The 17,714-nt window shown below is 36.3% G+C and overlaps 1 protein-coding gene across 3 annotated transcripts in view; it reads right to left on the minus strand.

The window, feature by feature from the left end:
* ine (solute carrier family 6 member inebriated) overlaps positions 1-17,714 on the minus strand; it is a 113,899-nt gene that overhangs the window by 25,653 nt on the left and 70,532 nt on the right. For all 3 annotated transcript variants that reach the window (XM_022059207.2, XM_087351377.1, XM_087351376.1), the window contains one exon: positions 13,888-14,081. In XM_022059207.2, coding sequence (XP_021914899.2) covers positions 13,888-14,081 — 194 coding nt within the window. The remainder of the gene's footprint in view (positions 1-13,887; positions 14,082-17,714) is intronic.

A 17,714-nucleotide genomic window follows, 5' to 3' on the forward strand; every position in this document is an offset into this window, starting at 1 on the left:
TCTATTGACTGTGCCGTTAATAAGCTTAACTCAGTTGTTACTGAAGCTTTAAATTTAGCTATACCCTACAAGTGTTCTAGGAAGTCCATGTTTCCATGTTGGTTTTCTAGCACTTTAAAATGATATATTCGAAAAAAATATGTATTTTCGTCGGTACAGAAAGACTAAATCTGATATTTATTATTCCTATTTTTCATTTTTTCGCAAACTTATTAAAATTACTATTAAGTTTGATAGACAGTGGTGGTTAAAAACGGTTGATGACAGTTTAAAAACTCACCCCGAATATTTTTCGAAGTATGTTTCTAATTTTAAAAAGAAGGATAACCCATTTATTCAACTTAAAGTTGATAATCAGTTTATTACTGACTCTAAATTAATTGCTGATTCCTTTGCTAATCATTTCAAATCAGTTTTTAATGCTAATTGTCCTTCCGTTACTCCTCCTGTTTCGACTACATTCGACTTTTTACCCACCGTTTCTATTTCTGCCTTTGAAGTATCAATGGCTATTAAGCTCCTTGTGTTAGATTGGATGAAATTCCATCATTTATTATTAAGGGTTGCTCGGACATATTTATTCATTTACTAACACATATTTTTAATCTTAGTGTATCTTCTGTGACTTTTCCATCCTTGTGGAAACAAACTGCTGTTGTTCCTATATTTAAAAAGGAGATAGTACCAGGGTTAGTAATTACAGACCCATTTCAATTCTTAAAATTTTTTCCAAAATATTTGAATTTGTTATTTATGACTACTTATCTTATTTTTTTAAACAAAGACTTAATCCTGTCCAGCATGGGTTTAGAAAATTTAATTCTACTTCAACTAATTTGGTTACTTACTTAAACTCCATTATGCCCATTGTTAGCAAACAAGGTCAAATTGATTCTATATACTTTGACTTTAGTAGTGCCTTTGACATGATTCCCCATAACATTCTTCTTCACAAGCTGTCAACTTTGGACATTCCTCTAATTTTGTTGATTGGATTTGTAGTTATCTTACCAACAGACATTCCTTTGTACGTATATCGGGAAAGCTTTAGATTTCTTATCTTGTTAAGTTAGGAGTGCCTCAAGGTTTTACCTTAGGCCCCTTACTTTTCAACATATTTATTAATGATATTTGTGACTCTCTTTCCAATTCCAGTTATCTGTTTTTTGCTGACGATTTAAATATATGTCGTAATATTAGAAACGTTTTTGATTGTAAGTTGCTGCATCATGATATTCTTGCTGTGCAAAATTGGTGCCATAAAAATGGTATGAAGCTTAATTTAGGTAAAACCACGATTATATCTTTTACTCGTAAAACAAACAGCATATACTTCAATTATAAGTTATATGACAATTTGATATTGCGTTCTCAGTGTGTTAAAGATCTTGGTGTACTTTTGGACTGCAAGCTTTATTTTCACCAGCATATTGATTACAGATGTTCACAAGCCCTTAGAATGCTAGGTTTGATTAGGTATATTACGTCTTCTTTTTCTACTTTAGATAGCCTATTGGTTTTGTACAATAGTCTTGTTCGGTCTAAATTGGAGTATGGATCTGTTACTTGGAATTCCATTACTTCCACTGATTCTACCAAAGTTGAAAGGATTCAAAGGAAATTTGCTGCTTTATGTCACGCCAGATTTTTTAATGGCCTAAGTGACTATAATTATGAAGACGTTTTAGTTAGGTTAAATTTTCTTTCACTCCACCTCAGGAGGAACCATCTTAATGCTCTCTTTCTCATTAATATATTTAAAGGCAAATTTTGCTGCCCAACCGTTTTGGATTCAGTTTCTTTGCGCGTTCTCTCCAGATCCATTAGAGACTACTTCACGTTTTTGTTCATCGTAATTCCAAGGCTAGTCCCTTGTTTAGGTGTGTTTCTGTTGCCAATGCCGTCTGTCAGCGCATCGACAAGGACAATATTTTGCTTAGGCATTTTATTTAGAAAATTTTTTCCTTGTAATTAAAGTTTCATTTTGTATATATTGTTTATCTTTAACTGCTTTTAATTTAATTATTATATACTTAGGCAATGAGCCGGGATAGCTCAGTCAGTATAGTGACTAGCTACGGGCTGGACGACCGGGGTTCGATCTCCGACGGAGGCAGAGGGTTTTTCCTCTAGCCTCTGCGTCCAGATCGGCTCTGGGGCCCACCCAGCCTCCTCTACAATGGGTACCGAGGTCCCTTCCCGGGGGTAAAGCCGGCCGCGGCGTGATGCTGACCATTCACCCCCATCTAGTGCCGAGGTCTAGAATGAGTAGGAGCTATACCTCCACTCCCCCAAGCGCCTACATGGCGTATAGCGGGACAAACTTTACTTTATATACTTAGGCATATTATTCAGCTCATTTTTTTGTTGATTATTTTGTAACAAATTAATAAATTGATATATTATCATTATTATATTGTACATTTATATATTTAGTTTATTGTTTGTTTGTTTTTGTATTGTTATTTTTAGTGCTTGGTTGTTGTTGGCCTCTTTTGGCTGTTACCAAGCACTCTAATAAATGAATTGAATTGAATTATTATTTAAACTCTTTAGAAGTAAATCTAAATTCTCATCTATCGGGTAGTCATGTAAGGAGATTTTATTGTACCAAATTATGACTGGCTAAATGGCACCCCTTCTTCTCATTCATACTACTATAATAAAATTAAAGGAAATTCTCTTTACGCCACCTTTTGCTTTCTTGGCCTTAATTAGCACAACAACTGCGTTCCTAACAGTGCACTGCTCGACCTTGTCTTTACGAACATCAGCATTTCTCTTCTACTCACTCGTTGGTCTCTTCCGACAACTATCATCCGCCACTTGTCCTTAATCTTAAATTAATTCCTGACTGTCAACATACTTCGCTCACACTTCGACGCCAATTAAGGTAAAGGAAACTATTTATTACCTTATCATATCCTAGTAAACTCGGACTTGTCTTGTATTCATAATGAAAATTCTGTTGATGCTACAGTTAATAATCTCAGGGCTACTGTGTCGAAGGTTATTAACCTAGCTATTCCATTTTTTAAAATCCAGAAATTCCACCTATCTTTACTGGTTCTCCAAATCTCTTATATATTATATTAGGAAGAAAAATCTGTCTCTTAATAAATTTAAAAAGTGTAAGTCTAATTATCATTACAGGTTTTTTATATTATCGTAAAATAGTTAAAATGACTATTAAATCAGATAGATTGGTTTGGTTAAAACAATTGATGATAATTTTAGAAACAAACCAAAGCAGTTTTGGAAATATATTTCTAAATTTAGAAAGAATTATCAGTTGGAGAGAGATTTATCACGGAACCGCAGTCAATCGCAGAGGCCTTTGCAGACCGCTTTCGTTCTGTTTTTAACTCCTCTTCTTCCGTTAATTTTGACACTTGTTCTGACTTCGCCTATTCTGATGTTTTGAATATCCCATGTATCTCTGTTGATGATGTTACACGGGTGATTAGTCGTTTCCGTTCGACGAAATGCGTCGGACCTGATGAAATCCCGACTTTTATTTTAAACGGCTGTATTGATATATTCACTCCCCTTTTACATCATATTTTCAGTCTTAGTTTACTGACGGAGTTTTCCCATGCTTTGGAAACTGACGACCGTGTGTCTATATTTAAGAAAGGAAATAGCGTTCTTGTTAATAACTATACGCCCATTTCAATCTTAAATAATTTTTCCAAAATTTTTGAATGTATTGCACATGATCACCTTTCCTTCAATTTCAAATTTAAGTTACATCCTAGTCAGTACGGCTTTATTAAATCAAAATCTACGGTAACAAACCTAGTTACTTAACTAAATGATGTTCTACCATCTGTCTGTTCACAGGGAAAATTTTACTTTGTATATTCTGATCTTAGCCAGGCCTTCGATAAGGTACCTCATGCTCTTCTTTCAAATAAACTCAATAATTCTTCAATTTACGTTAAGTGATTCTAAAGTTACTTATCACCACGATCTTCCTTCGTTCGAATCTCAGAAAAGTCATCTTATCCCTATCCTGTGTTATCTGGAGTACCTCAAGACTGTACCTTGGAACCTCTCCTATTCATTGCATTTATTGATGATCTTTGTGCCAAAATTAATTTTTCCAAATTTCTCTTATTTGCTAATGACCTTAAATTATATAGAAACATAAAGTCTGCTGAATACTGTGTCTCTTTAAGCGGATATTTATTACATACACCACTGATGTAATGATAACCTTATGGGAATTAATGTTCAAAAGACTAAAATTGTATCTTTTACACGTAAGACCAACAGTATCCGTTTTAACTATTATGTCAGGGAAGTTTCAATTTTGCTTACCGACTGCGTAAAAGATCTTGGCGTCATGCTAGATAGTAAATTGCACTTCCATGCTCGTGGTGATTATGCGTATTCTCTAGGACTCAGAACTCTAGGGATAATTCGCTTTATTACTTATAACTTCTCTTCCTTAGACAGTCTTTTGTTTTATATAATGCTTTAGTTAGGTCTAGGCTCGAGTATGCTTCGGTGGTATAGAATAATCTTACTCTGACTGATTCTAATAAATTAGAAAGTATTCAAAGAAAATTTGCCAATCTGTGTCATTGTAGGTCCTTTCAGTTTGATTTTCCTCGTAAGTACGAGCTGATAATAAATTCCTTAAATATTAAAACGCTTTGGTTTAGACATCTCGATGCCTTATTTCTTATCAATGCTTTTAAGAGCAAAATAAATTGTCATTCAATCGCGGCCACTGTTGTTGTTCGTGTGCTCTCAAGGAAAATAAGAGATTTTTCGACTTTTAGTGTGAGCAGAGAGATGAGACATAGTCCTTCAGCTAGGTGCGCCAGTGCTGCAAATTACGTATGCAGATTTTTGGACGTGTTCAGCGAAGTCAGTGTCTCCCATGAATAAACTTTCTCCTTACAAGAAAGAGTCTAGTGATTACTATGATTTTAACTATATATATTATTTCTGTATTTCCCTGTAATTGGCTAATATACTCAATACGGGAAATGTTTGATTGATCTATTATATGTATACATATATATTCATTTATATATTTGGTTTATTTGTTTTTTGTATATTTTTGTATTATCATTGTTTGCCTACCATTGGCTCCTCCCTGTTGGCAACCACTTTAATAAATGAATTGAATTGATTTATTATTACTATTATTATAGACAGTCAAAATTAAAACTCTTTGTTCCATACGATATCTTGTGCTGAAATACCACCAACCTGTACTTTTCCCTCAGAGAGACAGACCAAGTTTCATATCCATAAAAATACTGTAGTTAGAATTGCAGTTTTATTAGATATTATATCTTCTGGCTTTATGCTCTTGCTGTTTGTTCTTTCAGTTTTAAGTCGAATTCAAAGCAGTCGCAAAAATGTCGTTACATATTTGCGCTACAGATGAGCACTTGAACAAATAAGGTGTGAATATGGAAACGTTTGAAAGCAAGTGTCACAAATTACTATTATCAGCACCTCATAACATCTGAAGGTTACTCATTGTCGAGGATTATAGTCGGTGCAGTAGTTTTTGGCCGGTGGAGAAGCTAGCGGAGCTATTGTGTACCCGACGTGGCAAGGTCAGTGCATTTCTTTGTTTGGGCTTTCAGTCCGATAAGCTCCTCGGTGCAGTCAGCATTATACTATCGCAAAAGAGACTCGCTCCTAGCCTTCCTCTTGAAAATTCCACCGGTCAAAAACTACTGCGCCGACTATACCTTACCTCGCTCACGTGACATCCATACAGTAGCCAACTACAGGATTGGCAGTGTGAACTACAGATTATTAATATAATGTTTTTCAATGATTTCATCATTGAAATTCATACTCTGGCACAATATCAGTTTTCATAGTTATCTGGCATTATATCATAAACTAGAAAATATGCAAATACACAATGTTACATAATAAACATGTAAAATACGTATGTGTGGAGTAGAACGTAAATTACAAGTACCTTACACGTATAAACTATTAACTGTAAACTTTCTTTAGTTAATTTGTACTAATATGTTTATAGAGTTACACGTTTATGCGCCAACAGAAATGCAATTTGAAAGAAAGGATTTATACACATTTACGTATTCATAAAATTCCAGCAAACACTAAAATTCAACGGAAGACACGAGGCGTGAATTTAAGTAATTATTTTCTAGGCTGGACTTAGTTTTATTGAAACAAAAATATAAGTTTTTTATGCAAATATTTTAAGAATCCTGTGGTTATAATTGATAACTTTGCTTAATTTTTATTAGCATGTTAGTAAAAATAAATATTTATCTTCCGTTCCACTCTTTTGACAGGGTATTTAAAATATAAATATTTCTTACACATACTTTGAATATTCTGTGACAGTTGGTAAAGGATGCTGAAAAATATTTTCTGCCATTTACAGTTTTCCCCTCTGACTTCCAGACGTCTCACGTTTTGGGCGTCGGTACGCAGGTACTGGATTTCATTGTGCTTGGCACACAGGAGGTAACCCTTACTTCAGGTTGAACTTAGTTTTGGCAGTAATTCTGCTTGCTACCCTCTTTCCTGATTCATGGGACCGGCCGTGTTCTTGTTTTCCTAAGGCCCACTAGTCAAATACTGGGACAGAAGCCTACGATAACAGGGGCCATGATCCTTACATCGTTTACCATTCTTAATCGCCGTACCATTTGACACTGCATAAACAATATAGTTATCTGCCTTAGTTAAAAACCATATTTAAAAAAACACAAATGTAAAAAACAGAAGTTGTTTGAAACTGTAGAATCAGAGGGTTATTTTCATCAACAGTACAGCAAAAATAATATTCCGGTGTGAAATGTTTGCAACGTACGTCGTTAGATTTGAAGTAAAATGAAAACAGTAGATGGAAATCTTCTGGATTATTACTTGTATAGTATTTTGGCAAAATGAGATCGTTTCGGAGGAGCATATTGCCTCCACTTTTAGCTCTGAAGATGGAGGCAGTATTTTCCTCCTAGACGATGGCATATAATCAAAATGCTACCAGAAGTCCACCATCTGTAAAGCACGTGCTGTGTACTGGAAATTAAAGCTGTCTCGTCTTACCATTTGTCACGAACAGGACTTGCTTAGCGGTTAGTTTTTTCTATAAGCATCACTTGAAAAGGCAACACTAATATTCTTACATTACAAATACACGACCATATGAAGTCCCATTTACGCAAGAAAATCACACTGAATGTGCAAATTGCTGCAAGCAACTACGCATATAATCAAGAAGATGGATGGAAAATGAATATTGTACACATACAGAAATGCAAACAGAAAGCAAAAATGTGAGATTAAATCTTATAATGGTCAGGTATAATTTGTAACCGAATATTAGTTCATAATTAACATTCTTTTCCGTATTTGTATGGCTAAACAAGGTCATGGACGGTTGGGAATGAAACAACGTCTGTGCAAGAGTGGAGTCATTGCTTCGTCTGAACAGAGGCCAGGTAATTGTTCCCCAGAATACGCCATGCTATAAATCACAAGAATTGTAATATTCGTTAGGTCTTTCTTGTATCTGTATTATGTATTAATATACTCCGTTTTGGCCATCTCGGTAACTTCAAGGAGCAGAGTCCTTTTTGAGAAGCTAATCAAGGAATTCCATGGTCTGAAACAAGGAGATGCTTTAACTTTGCGTTAGAATACGCCATCAGGAAAGTCCACTGTGAGGGAATACTGTGCTTTTGACAATGACATTTACTACTCTGAACCCATTATCATTACTAATTTCATGTAGACTTTCCTTACCAATAATCAGTTTAAAATGTCCTGCATTCCTACATTCGCACTGAAATTCCCTAACAAAGTATTCGTATGGTACCTAAGGAATTGGTCAAATACCTGTTATCGTCCTTCGTAAAATTTATCTTTTGTGTAATCAAATTTATCTTCAGTTGGGGCATGTACATTCAATATAATGATATCATACCAATGACCTTTCAGAGTTACATGCGACATCCTGTGACCAACAAATTCTACTCATTTACCTGCTGAAATAATTCAGTCCCTAAATGGTGATTAACTTTCCCTTTCCCATAAATGAATAATTTTCTGATGTTTGCTATCCCTCCCCTTCCCACCTAACCACTTGTATTTCTCAAACTCCCCTTCTTCTGACTCAATTGAACCTACTCTGTAGAAACTCCAAGTATTCCACTTGCCAAATTCATGTCCTTATTCTTAGTCAAATATTTACCAAAAACATAAAGAACAATAGATTTCTGTCTTCTGAGTTGTTGCGCCGTGTAGTCTAGTCGATGTTAACCAACGTTTCAGAGGCCATACTGCCTCCGTCATCAGGGCGATGAATGAGCCAATCGAGCGGAAAGGGCTAGGTTTATAGGGGCCGGACAGTAAACGGAGTAGCCTAATCCTAATCTCTGACGCAGCAAGGATCTCTCTAACGTCGGTAAACATCTACCAGACTATACGGCGCAACAACCCTGACGACAGCAATCTTCAGACTCAGCGTTGTTAAAACCTCAAATCTGCATAAAGAAAAATATTTCAAGTAAGAATTGCATATTTCGATGGGTTCTTGGACCAATCTTTTGTTCTACAAGCAGTTTTTGCGGTTTTGAATGAACTCACTTTAAGTGTTACGTAAAAATAATCCGATAATAAATAATATGAAATTCACTGGAAATAATGTAAGCTACTGTAGACACAAACACAAAGTTTAAAAGACACTTTTTAAACATTTCTGAGACTAAATATGCGAGCGTACGGATAGACAGACACGCTTTCGTTCTGTATAATTCGAAAAGGAAAGTTTTGTGGACTCATGTTCACACGAACTGTACGTATTGTTTGTCTGTGCAGAACTCACCCACGAAGTATGAACAGACATTCAAGTTACATTCTGTGTATTTCCGATTTTCGTATTATTTTAAATAAGTGCTCAGAATTCCCGCCAAGAATATGGGAAATTGTTGGTCACTTTCATGTTCTCTAAAAAGTGAATGTATTAGCTATACTCGTAGATGCACTCAAGCGTTGCCAGGTTGTTAACTATTTTGGTCATTCTTGAATTGAACGTCTCAACTTGTTGACAGACTTCTTAGCCGGCCAAAACAATACTTCATTTGCAATACAACAGACAAAATATGAAGTGCATTACACCTTAAAACATTTGTCTGTATATTTCATAGACCTCCGAATTTGCCGTTTTCTGAAAGTAACGTAAGTGTACAAATTAACTACACTGGTTTACATAACAATCGTTGATGTGTAATAACACATGACCAAGTGTTGAATGATAAATATGAATCGATGCCATGAGTCATCTCTCTCTCTAATGTCTGCAAAGCAGTAGGAAGGGATATTTTGAAGCCCTATTGAGTTGTTAACTTGTTCAAACCGACCTTGGTTATTTTTAGCTTCAGTGTTAAGAAGAAACGGCAATAAATAGACCATATATTAAAGGTTACAATCAAATCAATTTAAACCTTCGGCAGTTACCTAAACCTGCATGATGATAATGAGCAAGTAAACTTAACCCATGAGAACGTAGTTCCATTAAAACTGCACAAATTTCGATTCAAGTTGATAAGAATAATTGGAGAAAATTCTTAATTTGCTCATTCATACTGCATTCAACCGCAAGGATTTTAGAAGTCTGAAGGTTTCTGACGGTGTTACGTTATGATAAGCGGCTAGCTCATCCGGGTGGCAACAGATAGGGCTTCTATCATCTTTCCCCTTTTTTAAATAAAGGCGGAAGCAGAATCCACCTTCCGAAACGTTGGGGTTTTATTACTTAATAATTAAGACAATGGACAAAGTCCAAGAGAACAATTTTACACACCCCAACTGCTTCTCATTAATATGATATACAGATCTTGCCATTGCCGTTACAGAACTCCAGAAATATTCACAATCCGCCCTGTTTTAAGACCTGAGAATGCCTCATCGCTTGAAATAGTTGTTTGCTAAGAGAATTATACGTAGTTTGTACCCCACAAACTAACTAAAAACTCAAAGATGAAATTTTATGTTATTTTATAATTTTATGTGACGTTACTTCATTCTATTTGTTGTTTTGTATGGACTTAAAACATGATCTCTCACATTACTAAAATAAGGCTGACTGATAATTATTTTAAACAGATTGCTGAGGAGAATATTTGGATTTGAGAGGTAGAAGTTAGTAGGAGGCTGGAGAAAACTGTACATTTAGGAGATAAATAATCTGCACTCTTCTACGGTGATCAAATCACGGATAATTAGATGGATGGGACATGCAACACGCATAAAGGAGTTGAGAAATGTATACAGAATTCTAATTAGAAGACCTGAAAGGATGGGACAACTTCGAATAAATAATAACAGGCATTTTAAAGAAAAAGGATCTAAGTTTTTAAATTGGATTCATCTGACCCAGGATGGGGAACAATGGCGAACTCTTTTGAACATGACGTACAGGTTCCATAAAAGCCAAGAAATTTCTTGAACAGCTAAGCGACTATTAGCTTTTCAAGAATGACTTTACTCCATGTACTTATTTAAAAGTATGATACGAGGTATTGCTTCGGATCTTACACGTGAGGGCCCCCGAACCCGCATACTTGTGCACCTGAAGGAACGAAAAATCTGTTTCGTGTGTCCGCCCGACTATCTCCGTCTGCTCGCAGCTTGTACTAGTAACACGTGCCATGATGAGGTTTATACACTACAGAGCACAGCAAACTGATGTTACCAGATTCCTGTGTTGCTCAACCATTGCTGGTATGGTCGCCACATTCACTGGACCTTAACCAAATGCATATTTGAATTTGGTGGCACTGGGGGCGCTGTGTGTAAGCCATCCGCGAGAACGTTGTGGGTATCGGAGCAACTGAGCCCCTCTTCCTGACAAAACGAAATGCGTGAAGGTCGCCGTACTGATACCCAATGTGGCATTTTCCTACCGGTTATGTTCAACTCTCAACATAATGGTAGAATGCTACAGAACACAGCAATTCTAGGCACCCCTTACATAAAATGCATGAAATTAACATATAATGCGGAAAGAGTGTCTCTCCGCATGATTTCATCTCCGAAGATAATCTACTGATTTGGAAGAAATTCGGTATTAGGAATCTACACTAAAAGTTTTAATTTTTTTTTATCTTTGTTAATATCAGTCTTATATAACCACAGGTTTACAAGGAGTTCAAATCGCATCACAGACCTGAAAATGTTTAATGACATAAAATATGCTTATGTTATCTTTAAGGACCAAAACTTATATAGGCGAGGTGGGAAATTATCAGCTCAATTAATATTCGTTGTAATTCTGACTCTCATCCAGTGCAATTACCTTGCAACAACACAACTAACTAACTACATGGCTTACGGAACCCGAAGGTTCATCACCGATTTAACCAAAGCCCTCCACCGGATCCTGTCCTGGGCCAACAAAATCCAGTCTCCTTCGACTCCTATCTCCCATAGATCCCGCTTGCCATTATCCTCCCATCTACGTCTAGGTCTTCCCAGCAGTCTCTTCCTCCCAGGCTTCCCAACCAATACCCGGTGGACACCTCTTGTCCCATCCATGCGCGCTACATGCCCAGCCCATCTCATTTTTCTTGACTTAATGATCCCGCAGTTTTCTCCATGCACCATCGTCTTCTCTCCTAGGCCCAAATATCCTCCTCGACACCCTAATCTCAAACACCTGCAATCTATGTTCTCTCTCAGAGTGAGAGACCATGTTTCGCACCCATAAAAAACAACTGCATCTTAAAATAAATTAAGGTCAATGATATATGCAAAATCACGAATAACGAGTGTAAAGCGTGGCCTATAATTCCGAAGTGTTCGACGATTGGGCGACAATTCTATTATGGCGGGTCAACAGAATAAAAAACGGATTACTCTTACTTACATTTTATTTATTTATGGTTTATGTAACGACGTTTTCAATAGCTGAGACTATAGCCTCAGGGTAAGTGTAGAATAACACGATGGCTGATAAATAATGATTTTAAAATGATATGAAAAGGAACGGTCGTGGCATAACTTATGGTACTATCCCGGAATTTGCCGGGAGGTACTGAAAAAATCACAAAACCCTCAGCCAGAATATTCAGACAAACCTCTCGAATACCAGGCACTCAGCCACGACGTTCCATTTACTTCAGAGCACAGTAAAATACAAAGTAGGCTTTTACTTAAACATACCTTATTAATTGCACAAATTGAGTGAGAAACACTACTTAAAAATAACGAGCCATTTGAAGACGACAGTTTTGCCACTTGTCTAGAAATATTCTCAGCACGCGAGGTCTAGTTGGAACAGGTGGTGGGTATTTTGAATACTGTATACTTACTCTTCAAAATAAGGAAAAGTTAGATGATGAGGGAAATGCTGGTACAGACATCTACACGGAGCTTAAAGGCGCTGTGCGGGATCTTACCGCCGATCATACGATGGTCATACCGAAAATAAACAGGACTCTCCATAACAATTAGCAATATTTTATCATTCAAAAAGTAAAATGCAGTCTAGTACGTACTAAGTCACACCGTCTTCTCATATTGACTCTTAAGGAACAAACAAACTTATGCAGCATAGTCACACTCAAATAATTAACTTATGTACTCTAGTGTGCTAATAACACGAATTATGAACACGTGCATGGATACAACCACGAAAATTGAAGATTTTAAACACATTAGCAGTACATATTTAGTTTCAGACGCCTTTCCAATACCCCCCGAAAAATTATTGTATTATGTTTCGTTCTGAAAAGCAGCATGTAGACTTACGTGATTTAATATTGCATTAATTACGTACCTTCTTGTCATGACTTGTTAAGAAATAAAAGACACGTCACCTGGCTTGCAATTTGTGCTGGAATAGATCAACATTACTCCCAAACAAATACATAATCGTATTGAAATCTGCTGTGAGCTAGACATAATTACATTATTTCCTCTCTATAAGCCTTATTAAGCATGAGTTTACATTTTGCTTGAGAAACCCGTGACAGTTTCTGTATATAATTTGAGATGCTGTAAATATACGGATACTGATTAAATGACAAGAAAATATTTATACAGTTAACTTGATTTTGTCGTCCATAAACACCCCAGTCAGGACAGCCGGTCTCTGGGCTGAGATTTGAACCAAAGACACTTTGAATATGAAGCATGAGTACTAACTATTCCACCGGGATGTTTGTTGTAACACTGTTTCTTGTAAACTTCTAGACGCGGAGGAATACTCTAGGATCTTTTTATAAAATTTCAATAAAGGATTTATGAAGGTGTGGTCTTGGACTCTTTCAAGAGAAAGGCTCATAGAAGTTATGAGGCAGCAACATAAATCCAGACATTTACTTTACGCGCACAGACAACATTGTCAATTATTTTGCAAACTTTCGAAACAAAAATATGAAAACAAAATATCGTAATAAACCTACTTCTGTCACTCAGAACAAATATGAGGACACATAATAAAGAAAACTCAGTTAAGAAACTTCAAATACACATAAAACAGAGGCATGAAGCTTTCCAAATGCTCAAAGCTATATTTCCACTGCTTTTGTATCAAATGTCCAAAAATTTGGAAACACAAGTTAAGAAACTGTATTGTTCAAAGGAAAAGATGAACATATAAAAGCGAAAAACTCAAATCTGTCACTGTTGTTACAGAAATATAGAAACATCTGAAGTCCAAACATCAGTGTCGAGTTGATAGTACTCATGCTTCGTACACGGAAGTCCCAAGTTCGAATCTCGGCCCGGGAATAGCTATCCAGGGTTCTTCCTGGCCTTCCTCAATCCCTAAACGTAAATGTTTGGATAAAACATCAACACAGACAAAGCCTGTCTTTAAGGAATTCAATATTTAATTGATAAAACGCTTGAAGACTTGCTTACCTCCGCCACTCTTATAGCAGAGGTACGGAAACCTCCAGAGGTTTCCAAGTCCTACGCAGTAACCGACACATGCGAGGATGAACTGAGCCTTGTTGGGCCAATGCTGTCTCCGCGGTAACTTGTAGTTTGTCACCTCGTCCAAAGGATCGTAGCTACTGCTGTCGCTGTCCGATGACATGTCCAGTTCTGTCGGCCTGCACAAGAGAAAAAATCGAATGAAACAGGAAACGTCTTTTCAGAACGTGCCATCATGTTCGATAAACGAGAACAGCAGCAAGTACTAATTTTACTCTGGAAAGAGTTCTATGATCGGTAGATAAATTTCTTACGCTTAATAAGCCGCATAATCCGTGGCAAAAAGGGAGTTTTTGCAGTAAAATTCAACGAGAATAATATCAGTTCGCTACAACACAATAACAAAACACAAATAATTTAGATCCACCCAGTTAAGTTAGCAGACGTAAAATGAAAGTCGCATTTCTTTTCATATTTGTTTGAGAGAATTTGCCCAGTGGCTCAAGATGAGGTTAATCAGTACGAATGATGACAAGAATTGGGGTTCCATAAGGGATTTTATTGACTAAATGAACAATTTTAAACTGTTCAAGAACGAATCTGTGCCATGAAGTTCGTCATTCCTTAGACAACTTTCTGTTACATACAACGTAGCTGTGGACAATCAGAATATAATAGTTTTTGCTACATGAAAGTGCTAAAATAGTTTCTTTTCACTACATTATATATCTTCAAATACGTCAAATAAATTGTTGTAGTTAATAATCCCTTCATGTGCAGCAACTGTAGAGAACATTTTTAGAAGCGTGATTAATGTATTAATTTTAATTAGGTCTATAATGAATTACAACAGTATACAATTGTTACAGTTTTTGTTAAAGTGTGTTATGAAATTAATATTATGAAACAATAACACACTTTTTATGTAAATAATGTGGAGTAGTTTTCTCGGACAAATTCTTGCGTTCCATATCAGGAAATGACCCGTTTATTTCCTCAACATATCACGAATGGTCACATTAATTAATGTGTTATTTAAATGTAACTCGAAAGGCTGAAGATACAAAACTTTTCACTTTTGATTTTCAGGTCAAGAGGACGACTGCGTTTTCCGAGAAATAACCTATAACATGTCCATATACATCAATAAATTCGATGATAACAGCAAATGATCCTTCATTTGATATATATTTCTTACTGGTAATCATGACATAACCACTATTATGGAGTACTTCCCATGTGGTTATCTGTCTCTACGTACAGGACTCTATTTATAATAAATTCTTCTCTAAATACTGGCAGTACTCTGAGGACGAGGACGAAAATGGTTCTCCAAACGTTGGTGTTTTCTTCATTAAGCTACCCTACACGGCTGGTAGCCCGAGAAAAATTTATTATACTTAGTCGCCGTGAAAGCTTCTGAACATAGGTCTCTACTTACTTTTCCCAGTAAAATACTTCTGGCCGTGCCATAGTTCAAGCGTATAGTCGTCGGTTTCTCATGGTGGAGCCCCGGTTTCGAGCTAAGGTCAGTTCATGTGTGATTTGCGGTGAGGAAAATGACACTGGGGCATGTTTATCTCCGAGTCCATTTTGTTTACCGTGTCAATATCATTTCACCGCTGCTCCATATTCACTTATGAATCATCTTGAGATTAGGCAATGCGGTCTCTACTCTCAAAGACATTGTCTCACCTAATCGCAACAATAAAATAAAATACTTTACCTCAGACTATCCTTAATCGTCTTTCCAGTCTGTTACTGCAGTTAAGTCTTGGTTTATTACTATGACGATATAATTCTCATCAGCAGGACTGTGCAGGAAACTCCGGCACTGTTCTCAACATTGCGGCAAAGGACGATGCAGTTGCAACAGAAAAACTTTGCATCAACTCCCAGAATATTTATCACCTTTTCCAGGATGGCGTTAAACGTCTTTAGTTCTCGAATAGTGGCCTGCTGTGTGTGTAGGGAAGTCAGGGAACAGATAAGAAACCACAATATCCTTTAAGAATGACTAAGCTCTATTTGTGTTAGCTCACTTTATTAGTACGCGCATTTCTTGAACTGGAATGGACATCCGAGAGTTTGAGCTGTTGGGAATACCACAGAAGTAGGAAAGACACCAAGCACAGTAGACGTTTGCCTTTCCTCTTTATTAATTGTGTAACTGCAAATGATTATTGTTGAATGAGGTATATGACATAGACCTGTTTAACTATGAGTCGGGAAGGATTCGAATGTAGCTGCCATGGCCTATTTTAATGCAATCCTAAAATTTGCCTAGAGGTGCTGAGAAAACTAACATCAGTTCCATAACAATCTATAATCCATAACATGCTGTCTGTCCTGATAGCGTTGTTTTTAACGCCCATGATCTCCAACGTGTGTTATAAGTTATTTTAATTTCTTCTAGATTAGGTTCAAGTTACCTAAAGATGGCTGCTAACGGCCGATACATCTTGTAAATTGAATATTCATAATCGTTCTGATAGCATTAATAAATATGAAATTGATGTTAGGAGTATTGTGTTATTCTCTGTGTGTTGAAGAACCAAAATTACAGTGTTTATCCATAACAACAGAATGCTTGCTTACAAGAAATAAACGAATAAGTACGCCTAAGTAAATATATAAATAAAAATATGTACTACTCAGTAAGACTAGGCCAAAATCGAAAAAGTTGCAACTTGTATTTCTGACGTGTTTTGGATCGTAAAAACATGTGAGTAATCAATAACATTGGTTAATTCTTTATGGAGAAATAAATCCATATTTTAAACTCTAATTTGCCTAGTGTGGAGGCTCTTCATGTCCATTGGACCAGGTTTTCTTGTGAAATTTATGGAGGCCTGTGAAAGAAAATTGGAGTAAAAAAAATATAAATTTGATGATGACATAAAAGATGACTGACAATGGAAAGACCAGAAAAGAGGTAAAAAGTGCTGACGTCTATGATGGGTGCCAAGAATGGTTATCATGCTCAAAGGAAACATCGGCGATTAATGTACATTACATGTATATTACTTAGCTCAACTTGGGCTTTTTTGGCTTAGTACTGTCCGAAAACGCGTTTTTAACATACCGCATTCTTGAAGAAAGTTCTTTGACGGTGGTGGGTTATAATCTGTAAAAATGACTTTTTGCTCATTGTCAAAACTAAAAATTGAAGCTGGAGCTTTTTCTGTCTTCAGGTATAAAGGAAAGTACACATAAATCTTAGCTGCTGGGTCCCTGGTCGAGCTAGTCTCAGCCATTTTTACAGATTATACCGCATTCTTATATAAGCACTGTAAGCCAGAATCAAGCCGTCTTTAAGAAATTTTAGCAAACACTCGCCTTTGTTATGCAGTTTTGGTTTTGTAAGGTTCACATATCTGTACATTATATATATTTCTGCTAAAGATCGAAAGTCGAGCACTTATGCTATATGCTTCACCCAATTCAAGCACAAGAGCCTGAAGTTATTAGAAAAAGCCGAAAGATGATAGTTTGTGTTCCATATAGTTCCATTAAAAGGAACGCGGTACACTAGACAGGCTAACAAGCTCTGACAGGCATTGTAGAAATGTTAATCGTTTATGACACAAAACAGGAACAAAAACTTGTTATAAAATATTAAAGAAGTCTATGTAACCGATGAATTTTTAATACGCTTTTACAGTTCGTTTTGTTTCAAAACAAAATATATTTAGTATCATCGCTATTACAAAGTTTTTTTACCTGAAACATCCTATCGTGGACATGCAGCTCATCACCTTCATATCGGATGGTAAGTAATTAATGATTTGCATCGGAAACCTACAGGCTCA

Source organism: Zootermopsis nevadensis, unplaced genomic scaffold, assembly GCF_977971745.1.
Source record: "Zootermopsis nevadensis isolate Lab colony 2312 unplaced genomic scaffold, Znev_1.0 Znev_ptg000019l, whole genome shotgun sequence".
NCBI classification, from domain to species: Eukaryota; Metazoa; Arthropoda; class Insecta; order Blattodea; family Termopsidae; genus Zootermopsis; species Zootermopsis nevadensis.